The 14,311-nt window shown below is 53.1% G+C and overlaps 5 protein-coding genes across 5 annotated transcripts; 2 read left to right on the top strand and 3 right to left on the bottom strand.

Moving 5' to 3' along the window:
- Window positions 1–1,763: 1,763 nt before the first annotated feature.
- On the bottom strand, window positions 1,764–3,196 carry BDP55DRAFT_559039 (hexaprenyl pyrophosphate synthase; the record flags this gene model as incomplete). The annotated part of the gene is made up of 2 exons (XM_060569863.1): window positions 1,764–1,925; window positions 1,994–3,196. 2 exons carry the CDS (start codon window positions 3,194–3,196, stop codon window positions 1,764–1,766), a joined length of 1,365 nt encoding a protein of 454 aa, XP_060426208.1.
- A 245-nt stretch (window positions 3,197–3,441) lies between these two features.
- On the top strand, window positions 3,442–4,975 carry BDP55DRAFT_273643 (endoplasmic reticulum-based factor for assembly of V-ATPase-domain-containing protein). Its single transcript, XM_060566437.1, has 3 exons — window positions 3,442–3,509; window positions 3,574–4,070; window positions 4,128–4,975. The coding sequence occupies exons 2-3, from the start codon at window positions 3,750–3,752 to the stop codon at window positions 4,683–4,685; spliced, it is 879 nt and encodes a 292-aa protein (XP_060426207.1). The 5' UTR covers window positions 3,442–3,509; window positions 3,574–3,749; the 3' UTR covers window positions 4,686–4,975.
- Window positions 4,976–6,386, top strand: BDP55DRAFT_273497 (uncharacterized protein). The gene is made up of 3 exons (XM_060566434.1): window positions 4,976–5,288; window positions 5,348–5,392; window positions 5,444–6,386. The coding sequence occupies exons 1-3, from the start codon at window positions 5,266–5,268 to the stop codon at window positions 6,144–6,146; spliced, it is 771 nt and encodes a 256-aa protein (XP_060426206.1). The 5' UTR covers window positions 4,976–5,265; the 3' UTR covers window positions 6,147–6,386.
- BDP55DRAFT_273550 (cutinase) lies at window positions 6,342–7,601 on the bottom strand. Its single transcript, XM_060566436.1, has 4 exons — window positions 7,227–7,601; window positions 6,934–7,151; window positions 6,685–6,863; window positions 6,342–6,625 (listed from the first exon to the last, which is right to left on the bottom strand). The coding sequence occupies exons 1-4, from the start codon at window positions 7,422–7,424 to the stop codon at window positions 6,537–6,539; spliced, it is 684 nt and encodes a 227-aa protein (XP_060426205.1). The 5' UTR covers window positions 7,425–7,601; the 3' UTR covers window positions 6,342–6,536.
- Window positions 7,602–9,936: 2,335 nt separating this feature from the next.
- Window positions 9,937–13,666, bottom strand: BDP55DRAFT_558897 (uncharacterized protein; the record flags this gene model as incomplete). The annotated part of the gene is made up of 5 exons (XM_060569849.1): window positions 9,937–10,124; window positions 10,228–10,366; window positions 10,465–10,845; window positions 11,440–13,514; window positions 13,579–13,666. 5 exons carry the CDS (start codon window positions 13,664–13,666, stop codon window positions 9,937–9,939), a joined length of 2,871 nt encoding a protein of 956 aa, XP_060426204.1.
- Window positions 13,667–14,311: the final 645 nt, after the last annotated feature.

Below are 14,311 nucleotides of genomic sequence, written 5' to 3'. Positions count from 1 at the left end.
GTGTGGGGTGCGTTATCGGAACCCTTCATTCTGAGGGACCCTATCGACAATCTCAACGCACCCCGGGGAACCCTGAAAGACTGAAAGTCCTTCCTTGTCGTTATCAGCCGACGCTGATTGGTTGGCGTGTTCGTCGGACACAGCCGTTTCCCGATCTAGACCGCCTTAGTCATTCCAGATTGAGCGAATGGGAGAAAAGCATGTGCTTAAAATGCCTCTACCCGTAAAATAAGTCTTTGACACTGACAATCCACCACAACAAAGCCCATCACCGTCTTGACTCTTCATCGGTCATTCTCGGAAAAATCGGAGGCTTTTCTTTTTAACTCTGGCCCAGGTTGCCCTCAGAGTCTACTACGTATGACAGTCGCCCTCTCACCTTCTGAGTCTGGACCCCTGCCTTGGTGTGCTTATTACTTTGGTGCTCCACTGCCGCTGCTGCACCGAGGCGTCGTCTAAGCTTCACTTGGGAGTTTCGATCGAGTAATGATCGAGTAAAACACCGCTTCTTTGGGGCATCTGGCCCGCCAAGTGTCATGCGCCTCGCGAGTCCCGGGAACTCTAGTTTTCTTGATTTCCTTCTCGTTGAAGAATTTTTCCCGTTCATGGCGCGTATTAATACCAAACTGAATTCGGTGCTCCGAGTTTACTAACCATCTTCTTCATCCGCATTGGCCAGAAGTTGGTATTACTCGATCGTTTCGCGATACAGGCGGTAATCGAGCTGGCTTTGTGTCTTTTACCTCATTGTCAGCCACCATACACCCACTATCGATAATGGACAACGAATAGAACAAGAAAGAGAAAAAGACCCACTCACCCGGCGCCGTCGTGACACAGCCGCCGCCTCCCCGTGGAGTCTTGGAAGACCGAGTCATCTCCAGCCGAGGAATGTCTCATTTGTTAGGACGAGCGATCGCGGCCCCGACAGCCGGCTCCCTTTCTTCCGATCACAGCCATTCATCCGTTTATCAACCTCCGAAAAACCATCCCTGCGACCTTGCTTCGTTTCCGGAACTTCCAGCGGCTCTTACTGCAGCTACAGATAGTTTGTTTGAACCGTGCTTGACGTGTTTGTAATTTTCACTTTTGTCCTCCAGATGGAAGTCTAGACGAAACACCCAATTGCTCTCGGCCACTGCCTTTCCAGAACTGGCAGGCTGTGTCAAGGTTCCGCGAGAATCGGATCGGGCCTCGACTACGTATCGTGTAAGCTTTGCAGGTCCCTGACGGATCCATGCAGTTAAATCACACTGCTGTCTTCTGCCATGCTGCATCTGGAAGCCATCCAACAAACGTAATGGAAACCACTTCTCCACGGAGCTCGCCGCTGTCTCCCGTCTGAACCCTGCCATCACGACTGCCGTCTGGGACCTCACCGAGTTCTGATCGAGTAAAAGTTTCCCATCTCCCCAATCATGTGCAAGGCATTGGCGCTTTCTACAGCAGGTTTTCCTGCACGGGATAATCATCTTCCCCTTCAGCTGATCATCCCTCACACACGCGTGCCGAGTTCCATTCGCGTATGAAAAAGGGAAGTTGTATGTGGTATTGCACTCAAGTCCTGTGCCATCTCTAACCCGATGATATTCCCCCCATGGCCTCACGCCGCGCCGTCTAGTTGTATAATATCGTTACATGTACTCTGTCACGAGCCCTGAAGGTCTGTTGTACAGTGGTGTCGAGCGCACATTACCACAATGCGTGCACTCTGGATTTTGGGTTTTTGTACAGGGTTCTGATCGGCCAACGCCGTCAATCGCTTATTTTGTCCTTTTCAATGCCTTCATGGCCATTTCGATGAGGCCATCCTTGGCCTCGCTCTCGGGGAAATCGCTGATGGCTGCGATGGCCCGTTCGGAGTAATCCTGGGCCAGTGCCCTCGTCTGCTCAATACCGTCGCTCTGGAGGACCAGCTCGCGTGCCTGAAGCCGTGTTAGTCATAATGTTCTCCAAATCCATAGAGTCTGTTGCTGCCCGCGCGCATCCTTACCCTAGCGACGTCACCCTCCTGCTCGAACTTTCTGCCTACCAAGGCACCCAATTCCGAATTCGTCTTCCACGCAAATAGTAGAGGGGCCGTCGCGAGGCCAAGTTCAAGGTCGGCGCCGGCCGGCTTACCCAGCTCCTTCTCGCTCCGTGTATAGTCGAGCATGTCGTCGACCAGCTGGAAGGCGAGTCCTAGGTTCTTACCGTAGGCATATGCTGCCTCGACCGAAGTGGCGTCTGATCCGCCGAGGATCGCCGAAGCACGGCATGACTTTGAAATCAAGCTAGCAGTCTTCAAGTAGGTCTTTTGGAGGTAGTAAGTGAGCGCCTCCTCTGACCACACCGGCTTGCGCTCATCCTGCTCAGTGTTCTTGAGCTGCATGAACTCGCCCTCGACAAGGTTGGCAATGACCGTGGCAAGAAGCTCAACGACTTCGGCGTTCCTCAAACGGGCCAGTGCGACGGATGCGCGGCCTAGCAGGAAATCGCCGGCCAAGACAGCCATCTTGTTGCCGAATTCGAGGTTCGCCGAGGGAGATCCGCGTCGTGCGACAGAGTGGTCGATGACATCGTCGTGAAGCAAGGATGCCGTATGGATCAGCTCGGTGATCTCGGCAAGGCGGCGTTGGGACGGAAGGATGTCAGACTCGGTCTCGGCAGGCTCGGGAGCGGCGCTTGTCAAGGGCGAACTCGGGTTGACATCGACGAGGATATTCGGGGGAGATATCGCCGTATCAACGCTACCAATGGCTTGAGCAGACTGGAGCCGGGGTCCTTTGGGGCAGAGGGCGGTGGCTCTCGACATGAGCAGGACAATAAGAGGACGCATATGCTTGCCCTCTGCTTGTGTGTAGTACTTGGCGACGCGATCCAGAGAAGGATGGCCGGAACCAAGGAGCTTCCGGATGTTGCCCGTCAAGAACTTCATCTCCTTGGCCACTGTTCGCAGAGGGTCGATGTGCATGTCACCCTTGGGGATCACGCGGTTGACGGCATTCGCAGCCATGTTGGACGCAACAGATACAGCAGCGCCCCATGCTGAAGACCTTCTTGAGGAAGAGTGGTATAGGGCAGTGGTGAGAGGTATCCGAGCATCGAGGGGAGCAATTCGTCGACATTGCGAACATCGGGAGGAAGAGGAGGAGAGGAGAGATCGTGACGTTATCGAAGTGCTGCGCAGCACTGCTGCTCCCGTGCGGAGCTGCATGGCTCCTATAGTGGTCTGGAGAGAATCAAAAGAGTGTCAAAAGAATCGCCAAGTGGTCCAACAGCATCTAAAGTAAGTAGACCTCGCTTGAGACTCGTGGTTGTGGCAATTGGCAGCTCAAGGCGGGTAGATGGTACAAAGCCGATGACTTTTTTTTTTCTCCTTCCCTCCCGCGGCGAGAAATTCAAGCCACAGCAGCTACCTACGCAGCAGATCCGATCTTTCCCTTGGTGGTACCGTGGTACGGATCCTGTGCTCTCCTTACCTAAGGCAGGGAGAGGCGGACCTCGGGGATACGTATCTTTGGAGAAAAGTGGGGGGTACTCCGGTCTTTTGATTGGTTCACTGCCTGAGAACTTGAGCTTACATTGGAGCAGGAGCTAAGCTGCCTCGGTCGTTGCATCGTGGCAGGCACGACCCGACGCCTGAATAATTACCCCGATTTGACCGTGTCTGACATATTTGACGCTGCATGTCTCCATCGCCAAGTCGCATCATTCCGGAATGACATCGTGAAGGCCACACGAAAGGCCACACGATCACATTAGCAGTCATGGTACGAATGACAATAACACCCGCCATCGCAGAAGGTCAGCAGAGGCTGGATGAAGTCAGACTCGGACGGGGAATCGCGGCGAAACCGGAGGACACTGAGCAGGCACCTACGTCAGATACTGCCGAGGAGGCCGCAGCGACAGCCAGAACCGAAGAGCCAACCCCTAGCGATGCTGTGGTCGGAGACCCAATCACGCACGGCCATATATTAGATCTATGGAAGAATCTGAAGACGGAAGGTATCGAGGGCTTCGATTTGGAGGGACTGCTGCGAGGTGCCAGGGTGTACATACCCCCGCCACCTCCAAAGCCTGAACCAGTACGTCAAGACAGCAAACTGTTACTCTGCCCCGAGTCGCTGACAATAACTTCACAGTCTGCCGAGTACAAAGCTCTCATGGCCCGCCTGCGACGCGATGAAGAGGAAAGATCGTACCAGCGCATGTTGAAGCAACCGTCCCGGATGGAAGCCTTTTCTCAGCAATTTCCCAGCGCCGCTGCCCGAGCACACGCCTTCGCCGAAGTAAACCGCCCCATGAACGAAGCAGATAATGGCGATGACGAAGTGACGCTCGGGGACGTGCAGAAGCAGATGATGGTTATTCTCAACTTCCTCATAAGCATCATTGGTGTCGCAGCCACCATCTGGATAGCGGCCCGATGGTGGAATGTGACTGCCCGGATATTCCTGACGCTTGGGGGCGCTATTGTCGTCTTGATAGCCGAGGTCGCCGTGTACTCCGGCTATGTTTGGAGAATAGGGGAGGCCAAGTCCAAAACCAAAGAACCGGAAGAAATCAGAGAGGTGATGCAGTCGTGGGTACTGGGTAAGGAGAGTAAGGTCGATCCAGCCGGAGAGACGACTACCCTTCTCGATACAAAATCGCAAGATACCGACGAAGGCATACGGCGGAGACTAAAAGGGCTTTCGTAGGCAGTGAGATCCACGCAATGGAACGATCCTTGGCAGTATTGTTTGCGATGTTCGCACTCGCCGGGAAAGCGCTGCAGTTTTAATCCTTGCGACATCCCTGTGCAAGGCCAAAAACCGTTGCAAACCGGCATTTGTAACTACACGGCAAAAGTCGTCCGGTATTGAGAGGCTTCGTCAAATGGAGTACCTCTAACACGTGACGGCGTGGGGACAGTTTTAGAGTGCGCGAGTGGACGCGTTGCTGCACGTCAATTCGCGCGACGCGCTTTGGGTGGGGGGCCCACAGGACCTAGATGCTTCCCCGGCCTGGGAGCCAACCACTGCCTCTGCGTCTTCCTTCAGCCTCGGCCTCGTGTACCTCTTTTCCGGACACTATAATTCTTAATTGTTTCTGGTCCTCAGGTCTGTCTCCAGCGAATTCTCTTCGTCACGACTGTAATCGGCTTCTATCATCACGCCAAAGATTTCTGCCACACGAAACTCTGAGCGCGCGCGTCGCGTACCATCACACACCTGCATGCGCCTGAATCCCGGCACATCTTTTCGTTAGACGACAACTTCTGCTCTCTTGCCCGGAGGCATGGACCAAATCTCAGATACGAGGTTCGCGCTCGCATGAACTCTACACATTTATCAATGTCGCTAACCACTAAGCAACACAGCCCGCGCTGTGCACCAGATTCCTCAAGAACAACAGCCGACAAAAGGTACGGAACCTGCTGCATGTGTCGATGTGAACCCAAATTGACGCCTTGTAGACGTACCCTCAGAACCTACAGCAAGCGTACGCGCGCAGCTGACGACGAAATCGGTTCTCTCCTGTTCAAGAAGCGCAAAGCCGAAGCCGAACCACCAACGCGGACGCCAGACCTTCCACGGCTGCCTCCCGCTCAATCTGCGCCGCCATCAAGCAGCATACCCAAGAGCTCAATCCTGAGTTACTTCAAGCCCTGCCGGTCAAGCTCGGCCACGGAAGCCTCCGACCCCTTGTCCGACTCGGAAAAGCTGGTCAATACCCCACCCTCATCACCTCCCGTCTTGAGAAAGATCAAGGAGCCCCGCCGCCTGAAGCTACGACACAGCACGCCACTGTCACATACATCGGACCCTTCGGAGGGCGAAAAGGACGAGAACGAAAGGGGCAGTGTCATCGTTGAACGGAAAGCACAAAATACTCGCAGGACAAGAGCACGGGGTGCTACAGAGCTGCAAGATGTCGACGAGAACAAACCTAACGCGCTCGTCGACCTCGCGAAGATTGAATCCCAGGTCAAGTTGAAGAAACCTTCCTCCCGACCAAAGCCTGTTCCGACTGTCCAGACGACCATCAACCTATCTTCGAAACCTACTTTCATGGAGTGTAAGACGTGCCGGATAGTGTACAACCCGCTGCACCCGGCAGACGTCAAATATCACTCTCAACGTCACGCGGCATTTCTTCGGGGCAGGGCGAAAGAATGAATCTTGGCGCAACATCTCTCGCATAGCATTTGTTTTGAAATAATGATTCAATGATACCCACTTAGCAACAATAAGAATATCCTTTGCATTTCGTCCAGATCGTAAGAGCATTTATGAAGCATGAGGTAGCTAAGCTAAATGAGTGGCAAGAAAGTCAAGAAAGAAAACAAAATGAGCGACAACAAATGAGCGAGTATCATGCTCCAGCAATCCAACCCAAGCCCTTGATATTCCATTCTGTTGCCGCGCTTCAAGCTCCGTCTTCAGCAAGCGAGCCCGATGGCTCACAGGAATTGATGCGTTGGCGATTTTCCCTCTCAACCCCCCTCGATTTCACCCAGGTGCGTCCGAATCATAGTCGATCCGGATCTGATTGCGTGCTTGATCTTCTTAACCGATGCGAGCAGCCAAGAACACAGGGGCGGCAACGGCCGCGTCAGTCTGGTAGAGGAAGTGTGCGGGCAGGATGAAGAGCGTGCCTAGAGGGTGTTAGTGGTTCCTCTGATGTTTTTCGCGGATGAGAACAAGACTTGCTTACCGTAGCAGACCGCATCCGCAACATCGCAGTAGACAGATAGCTTGGACGAGGGGAAGTTGGGAATGCGGCCGAGGTTCTGGAGGTTCTTGGTGTAGCCGAACAAGACAACGCCCTTGATCTGGTTCTGGATCGTCGAGCTCAGAGTGGAGATGGACGATGCCATGACGGCGGTTCCCTGGCTGTTCGTCGTACCACATCAGCAAGGGGCAAAGGGAAAAGGGGGAAGGACGTCTCTAAGGTCTGACTCACCTGTATCCGCCAGCGACTACGGCGGAGTTGGGGCACTTGGTGTTCGCCAAGGTGAAGAGCCTCTTGGCCTCGTTGATGGCGACGGTGCTGGTTCCCTCGGGGAGGAAGTTGGAAGCCAGGTCGGCGCTGTACGGCCCGCCAACGCCCTGAACCCAGACTTGGCTTGAGCCATAGCGGCTCTTGAGGGCATTACCGACGATAGGGCCAGCACTGATTCCCTATTTTTCGATCGAGGTTAGCTTTCAGGGGTGGCCTTTTACAGGTCTCGCATATGAGATGTCGGGATGGCTTACCATGTTGCCGGGCTCGGTGGAAGCGCGGGCAAAGATGAAGATGACCTTGGGGCAGGCGGAGCTGCTGCCGGACTCGAGCTCGTTGCTGGTCGCTCCCGTCTGACGGACCTGGAGGTCAGCGACGCCGGTGTCGACGACTTCGACTGGGGCCGCGGCGGCGAGGGTAACGGCCAGGGAGAGGATGCTGAAGAACTTCATTTTGACTGGTTTGTTTTTTGGGAAACGAGTTTTCGAGTCCGGAAGTTGGGAACGGTCTTCAAGTGAGAGCGGGCTGGCTAGGCTTTAAGCGAAGGAGAGAGAGAGAGAGAGGATTCAGGTTCTGAGCGAGAGCTTGAGTCTGATGAAACGAAGATATCAAGAGCCAACCGGTGGGATCTTACTCGACTATTTATCTTGTTTTCGAGGTTGCTGTTCTTTCGTGGACCATCTACAACTTGAACTTCTTCGATGCCTAGAGGATGTACCCAACCCTTGTCTTGCAACTCGCACGCCTCGCCGGTTTCGTTCGTGAGGTACGTCCAGACGTAGGCGCGATCCAACCGGGCTCGATGAATGATCACATCGTGGAGACGGCCGTTGGATTCATCCGCCAGTCGCATCTTGAATCTCGAAGCCATCCCACAACATCATACATCGGGGAGTTCAGTAGTCGGTGAAGCTAGATGCTTTCAAAAATTCCAAGGAACAGCGATGCCACGTGAGAGCTGGCTGAGCTGCCATTTCGCGACAGGACATCGAATTGGGAATGGCTCGGAGGAACCTCCGCGAGTCTGTTTGGTTGCAGCAGATTGCGAGAGACCTCGGGACAAGACTTGGACGACTTCCAGAGAGACCATAGAGGTGATGTTGGAATGAGGGGAGGGGGGGATATGCCCGCTTACGATGCCCCCCGAATATACCCCCCCAATCGTCCTATGGAAGTCTCTGTTGGTGTTGGTGAGCACAACTCGACTATGTGTCTCGTCCAACAGGAAACGGCGATGCCCCTTTACCAAGACTTTCCGCGCTTGGTATAGTCCGAGGCCACATTGGAGATTCGATGAATAGGAGGTTACCACTTTAACCAATAAGTCGCAAAATATACTCCACTCTCTCTAAAACGGTCTCTTGGTAATTAATGCACGATCCAAGCCCGAGAGTAACAAGACACACTGACCTAAGCCGGCAGAGAGCTGCAACCTTGAAGTCCGCCCCGCAGCACCCCGCAATGCCTCACTTGGTGACAACGTTGGATGCCTCGGCTCTGAGAAGTCGGACTAGGTCGTTTCCGGCGACACATACATAGGGAGCCAGATTGAGTGCAGCGTAGTCAGACTCGCAAATTCGACAACTCAAGTCAGACGTTGGATCTAATTGGTTTTCCCGTCGAGAGCCAAGAGAGACAGCCAAGCTGAGTGACCGTTGGAGTCGTGCAGCCTGCATGCGCGAACCGGCCGGTACTTGGGGGTATGTAAGCACGACAGGTGGGTTGTCTGGGGGTGGAGGAGGGAGGCGCACGCCAGGTTTCTGCAATGTGAGTCGAGTGGATTAATGGATGACCAGATGAACTAGAGCTATCCCCTATTGTGTAAAAGTTGCGAGTTTTGTCTCAACCCTTGTTTTTTCTTTTCTGCGGCCCATCGGGCAAAACGTGATGCCAAGGGTTCGGGCTTGACAGCGGAGCCAGCCGAGCATGCAGTCATGTCTGTCAATATCAGTCTATGAGTTCAGAGTCAGCCGCTTTGAGCGATCCGTATGCGGGTCGAGTTGGCGCATCAACGGGATTTGTGGTATTTTCAAAAGGGTCTCGTCAGTACCTGAAACTTTAGTATCCGCACTGATGGGAGATTGGGAAGCTAGACCATTGCCGTTGTTGGCACTGGAATGGTCTGGACAACGGTGCTTGGTCTGACCGAGGTCCAACAGTAGCGATTTCATGCGAGGTGGATCGGTTTCCCCCCTTCAATCTGTTGTGACCGTTTATTGTCTTCACTTGTTCATTTCTCTGGAGAACTCTTAGGTGAGAATACGATTCATTCTTGCGAGAGTTCGATGGTCCCAGTTTCAGGTGTTATCTTGACAAGTTAACCCCACCAAGAATATGTTGTAATCGAGCGTTTTCAAGACATGCGCCTCCATTACCTTCGATGACCCGTTCAAGAGGCCTTAGAGTCCGCTCGAAAATTGGACTTCTTCTCAGCCGCACTTTCGTCTTGTTATGTTTGGGCTGAATAACATCCACCAGGCACTAGACCTCAGTCCAAGGTCAACATCGAACATCAACAACGGCACCATGGAAAAGGATCGCCATTCCCGATTTCTCATGTGCCAAATTGCAGCTTGTATGAAGATTCTCAATCCTTCCTTGAGGCATACTTGATCGAAACATCAATATCCCAGCCATATCACCAGCCGAAATTTCGTCTTCCAACATCGACCTTTGACCAAATTCAGTCTATGGCAATAACAATACAAGCAACCATCCGCTATAATAAGAGTAGCTCGTTATGCGGCGGTAATTATCGTCAGTCTGTCAAGTCAAAAGTTTTCAGATATAGACATTGAGGCACGCGTGTTTTCAATTATGCCAGTTGTCTTATACATTCATCTCAAGCGTTGTATGATCGGGATTTGTCTTTTGAATCAAGTCTAGAGATCTGTTGATGAAAATTCACAAGTCTCCTTCAGACGTAAAACCAAAGACAGGCACCATTCTTCAACAGTACGGTGCTCAACATACCCAACCGCCATCAACATTGTACACAGCTCCTGTGACGAAAGAAGCCTCATCACTGAGAAGAAACGCGATGACGCGAGCAATCTCGATGGGCTCTGCTCTTCTCTTCTGCGCGGTTACTTGTAGACCGCGCTTCACGTCTTCTGGATTTTCTCCACGAGACAACGGCGTGTTGACAGAGCCTGTGGAGTGTTATTAGCTTAGGTATGTATCACTTCCCAATTTACACGCAATGAGGCAGATGATACCACAGGGAGAAAAAGCGACAGAACAGATAGGACTTACCAGGTGACACGCAATTCACACGAATGTTTTGGTTTTCTTTGGCTGCTGTTCTTGACAAACCAATGACAGCTGCCTTGCTGGCACAGTATGCAGCGTTGCCAGGAGCTCCAAACTGGCCGAAAACACTAGCCGCAGATACCTGCGATAAGAAACTTCATGTTAGCTTCTGAAATTACGCCTAGCCAGAGGAACGGCCGATCAGCCGGTCTAGAAGTCGGAAGTAGAGAAGGAACTTACTATGCTGCCTCCAGCAGACATGGCTCCTAATTGTGACCGCAGACAGTTGAAGACACCTTTAGCATTGACTTCAAAGACGAAATCCCAATCCTTGTCTGTGAGCTCTGCAACGGGTGTGGCGTGAGTAATGACGCCAGCCATGTTGACAGCCCCGTCAAGCTTGCCAAACTTCGTGACCGTATTTTGAATCCAAGTGTTGACGACATCGCCTTTCCTTACGTCGACAACTTCGTACATGTGGCTTGAGCTATCTTCCAGAGATGAGATTGCTTCTTTAAGAGAGTCTTCGTTGATATCCGCCAGTGATAGCTTAGCGCCGCGGGAGGCTAGGAGCTGGGCCGTTGAAAGGCCCATGCCGGAGCCGGCACCGGTGATCGCGATCTACCCGGTGATGGCATGAGTATGCTTTTCGAAGAGGTAGGTAGTCTACATGACTTACAACTTTGCCTTGGAAGGAAGACATGATGTCATAGGATTAAGTACTTGCGTGAAGTAAATGTGTGACAGGGTACGATTGCGAGAATTTACTCTCTACTTGTAGCCTTCCTTCAGGCCTCTAATAAAGTAGGCCTCTAATAAAGTAGGGATACCAGTCTGCGGCATAGTGACAGCCAAACTTCACAGGCAAGTATCCGAGCGGAGATGGTTTCTGATGAGGTAGCGCGGGGTATCTGGAGGAGAACTTACACGTAGGAAGCTCGTCCAGAAGAGGAAAGTTACCCCCCTTGCAGAGGTGGCGGAGACCCCACCAAAGGTGGTAAGTCGAACATTATCTGCTCGCTCAATAGCAAATCCAGGCACACCTTTCATCTTGTGGTGCAAGATTACATCCTACTTACACATTAAATCACTCTAGAGTTGAAAACGAAAACTGCAGGGCAGCCAGTTAAATGCATTTCAAGATACCAAGATGGCCTCGTTGGTGCCACAGCTATCTACACATTCCTTCTCCGCCCACCGCCTTTCTACATCCACGAGAGAATCGCTAAAGATACGAAGACCGCTCCGACGCGCCCAATCCCTGAAAAACTGTGCAAACGATTCCCGCACCTCTGAGTCATCCGCCTCGCTCGCCGCAATCACCGCAGGCCACACCAGCCTAGCCGATCCGTACCCCATCTCGGACTCGGTAGCCTCGAACCGCAGCAAGCAATCCCGAACGCCGACGACCTTATCCTGTAACATGTCCGCCTCCACGTCGTACACCCTCCGATAGAAAAATATGGTCAGGGCCAGCTGCATGGCCTGCGAGAGGTTATCTAAAAACTGCTGGCAGTGCTGTAGCTCCGGGTCCGAGGTCGGCAGGTCTTCTAGCACGTATCCGGGCTGCCGTCTGAGCTGATGAATACGTCTCTCGACAGCCTTGGCGCGGAACATGAACTCTTTGAGTGCCGCGGGACTCGAGTACTCCGGGTCTTCTTTTGACCGAGCCAGCCTTATGACAAGCGACAGGAGGAAGATGTAGATCTCTGGGATACCAAAGATTTCCGGGTACAGCGTCGGGAGCCAGACACCCGGGATCTGAAGATGGAGATCGTTCTCCCCCTCCTCCCGCCCCTTGACCTTGAGCATTTCTTGGTCGAGGTTGCTCCAACTAGTCAGCTGGAACGACAGACTATCCAGGCTATATGCGCTAGCGTTGCTGGTCTCAATCACCTTGCGCACGTGAAGACGATGGGGAGACTGCGTGCTCCCCGGAAACGTGGTCTCGTGCAAGACCCGCTCGAACGCGTAACAGTGATGCAGCAGTCGTACCTTGCGAGACTTCTTCCTGTTGAGCCCCTTGACGCGTATAAACTTTTCCGCTTCTAGGAGATAACACTCCACTTGGTCACGGCTACCAGAGACGCTTGAGATTTGCACCATTGTCAGTAAGGCAATCAGTATTGACTTGTACTTTGCCTTTTTGGGAACATCGTAGGCTGTCTGCAGCATGAGCCGGACGTGGTGACGAGCACGCTGCTTGTAGTTATTTGCCTGTTCGGACCACTTGCGCGAGTTGGAGATGCCGCCGAGGCTGGAGGCGCTGATGGCGAGAGTACCGTAGAATGCCGTCTGGCTGGCGTGGTCCATGTCGTCTCCAAGAGTCAGTGCTGCGAGGCAGCTTTTGACGTAAGGTATGAATAGGATGTGCCATGGCGTTTTACTGTGGCGGAAAGGCGTGAAGCCGCGGAGGACTGTTGTAGAGTAGTGTCTGAGAAGGAACACGGCATCGTGAGGAACAGCGTAGTCGATTGTGGGGGCGATGGAGCAGTTGTCCGGCGTGGCCAGCTGTTGAGATTGGGTGTCTGCAAACATGCTTGGTATACAAACTTGAACATCTTGCGAAGTGACGTGCATCGGTACTCTCGGATATTGCGCAATCCCGGTGAAAGAGACATTGTCGGTTATATCGCGTACGCGATCTAGATCCACGGGCGTGTCCCACCAGTTGCTCACGTCTGGGAGATCGCCCATGTTCCACCATTCGTTCGTGTTCCACCACTCCGTCAGAGGGCTTAATGGACGGTGGTCCAGGCAGGCAAGGGCAGGCCCAAGCAACGGCGTCGTCTCTTGTGTTGGGGGACCGTCTGATGAATTCATGAGCTCCTCGTCTGCTCCCTCAGGACTGTCCTCGCCGATCTCTTTCGCGGCCATTGGAGGGCTGCCGACTGTGGGATTGTTTGATTCTGGGCTTGATTCGGGGACAGCTTTTGCAGATTCCAATGAGAGTCGATGTACCCTGAAGGCCCCGAAAGGACCTCGACTGATTTGAACACTCTGGGACAATGGTGTCCTTTCGCACTCGTCCTCGATCTGGGCAATGTGCCAAAGAGTCAGCGCCGGCGGAATGCTGGAGACGAGTTCGTCACTCATTGACTCGCGTTCCGACTCTGTCAACAAGGGTCTCCTAAAGCGCGCCATTCCGGCACTCGGAATCTCCTCGAAGTCGAAAAAGATGTTCTTCTCATAGCCGCTGCATGTGAGGTTGGAGGCTTTGCACATGGAGCACGTCGGCCGACCCTCGTCGCACTTCATCCGGCGGTTTCGACACTGAAGCAAGTCAGCGCCTTGAACCAAGCCTACGATCTATCTAGATTCCACAGGATCGCGAGCATTGATGGGTGGCATTACGTACAGTTCCACATCCGCCAAAGGACCGACTGCGCCGGGCGTCTGCATGCTTGGGCAAAGACAGTCGGGAGTTGTTGGCATCGGCCATTCCGGGCGAGCCAGCGTTGGCTCGGGATTCCACTTCCTGTTTGGTTTATGGGAGGACGTCAGAAGGGTTTGGCGCAGGTCGAACATTTGCGATATCAACTGCTGATACTCTGGACTCCGCAAATGGATACGGAAAGTTATATCAAGGGGCTGAGGGCAACATATTAGCCAAGGAGTGTACCAACATGACGGGATGGATGTCCACGGAAAGATACGAATAGGGCGCAACGAAGTGTGTAACGCAGCTTTAGCGCATCCGTTGGAGCGGGGGCCTTTGATAAGAGCGGGGGAATAGCGAATGAACCCGGTGACCCCATAGTAAACCCGGGGTACATGTTTTGGCGTCTGATAGCTGGGAAAGCTTTCCTATCTGACTCGACACCATAACATCTCATATGTTCGCCAAGTCGCCTAATGCCCTGGATGGACTAGGAACCAGGGACGACTGGAACTTATCTCAATCCATGCTGTTCCGAGACTTATCATATCTTCCGTACGCAGCATCCATACAGCGAGCTGAGTCGGCACTAAGTGGTATCGGTGCTGGTCTACCTGGTCAGCCCAAACAAGGTTCACCTCAAAGGCCCTTGGCAGGATTCGGTGTACGTGGTCGTAATATGTAGTTTAAAAGACAAGGGAATGCCCT

Source organism: Colletotrichum godetiae (genome assembly GCF_030913485.1).
Source record: "Colletotrichum godetiae strain CBS 193.32 chromosome Unknown BDP55scaffold_40, whole genome shotgun sequence".
Taxonomy (NCBI): domain Eukaryota; kingdom Fungi; phylum Ascomycota; class Sordariomycetes; order Glomerellales; family Glomerellaceae; genus Colletotrichum; species Colletotrichum godetiae.
The sequence above is the reverse complement of the archived record's forward strand: the minus strand, read 5'-3'. Positions and strand labels throughout refer to the sequence as shown.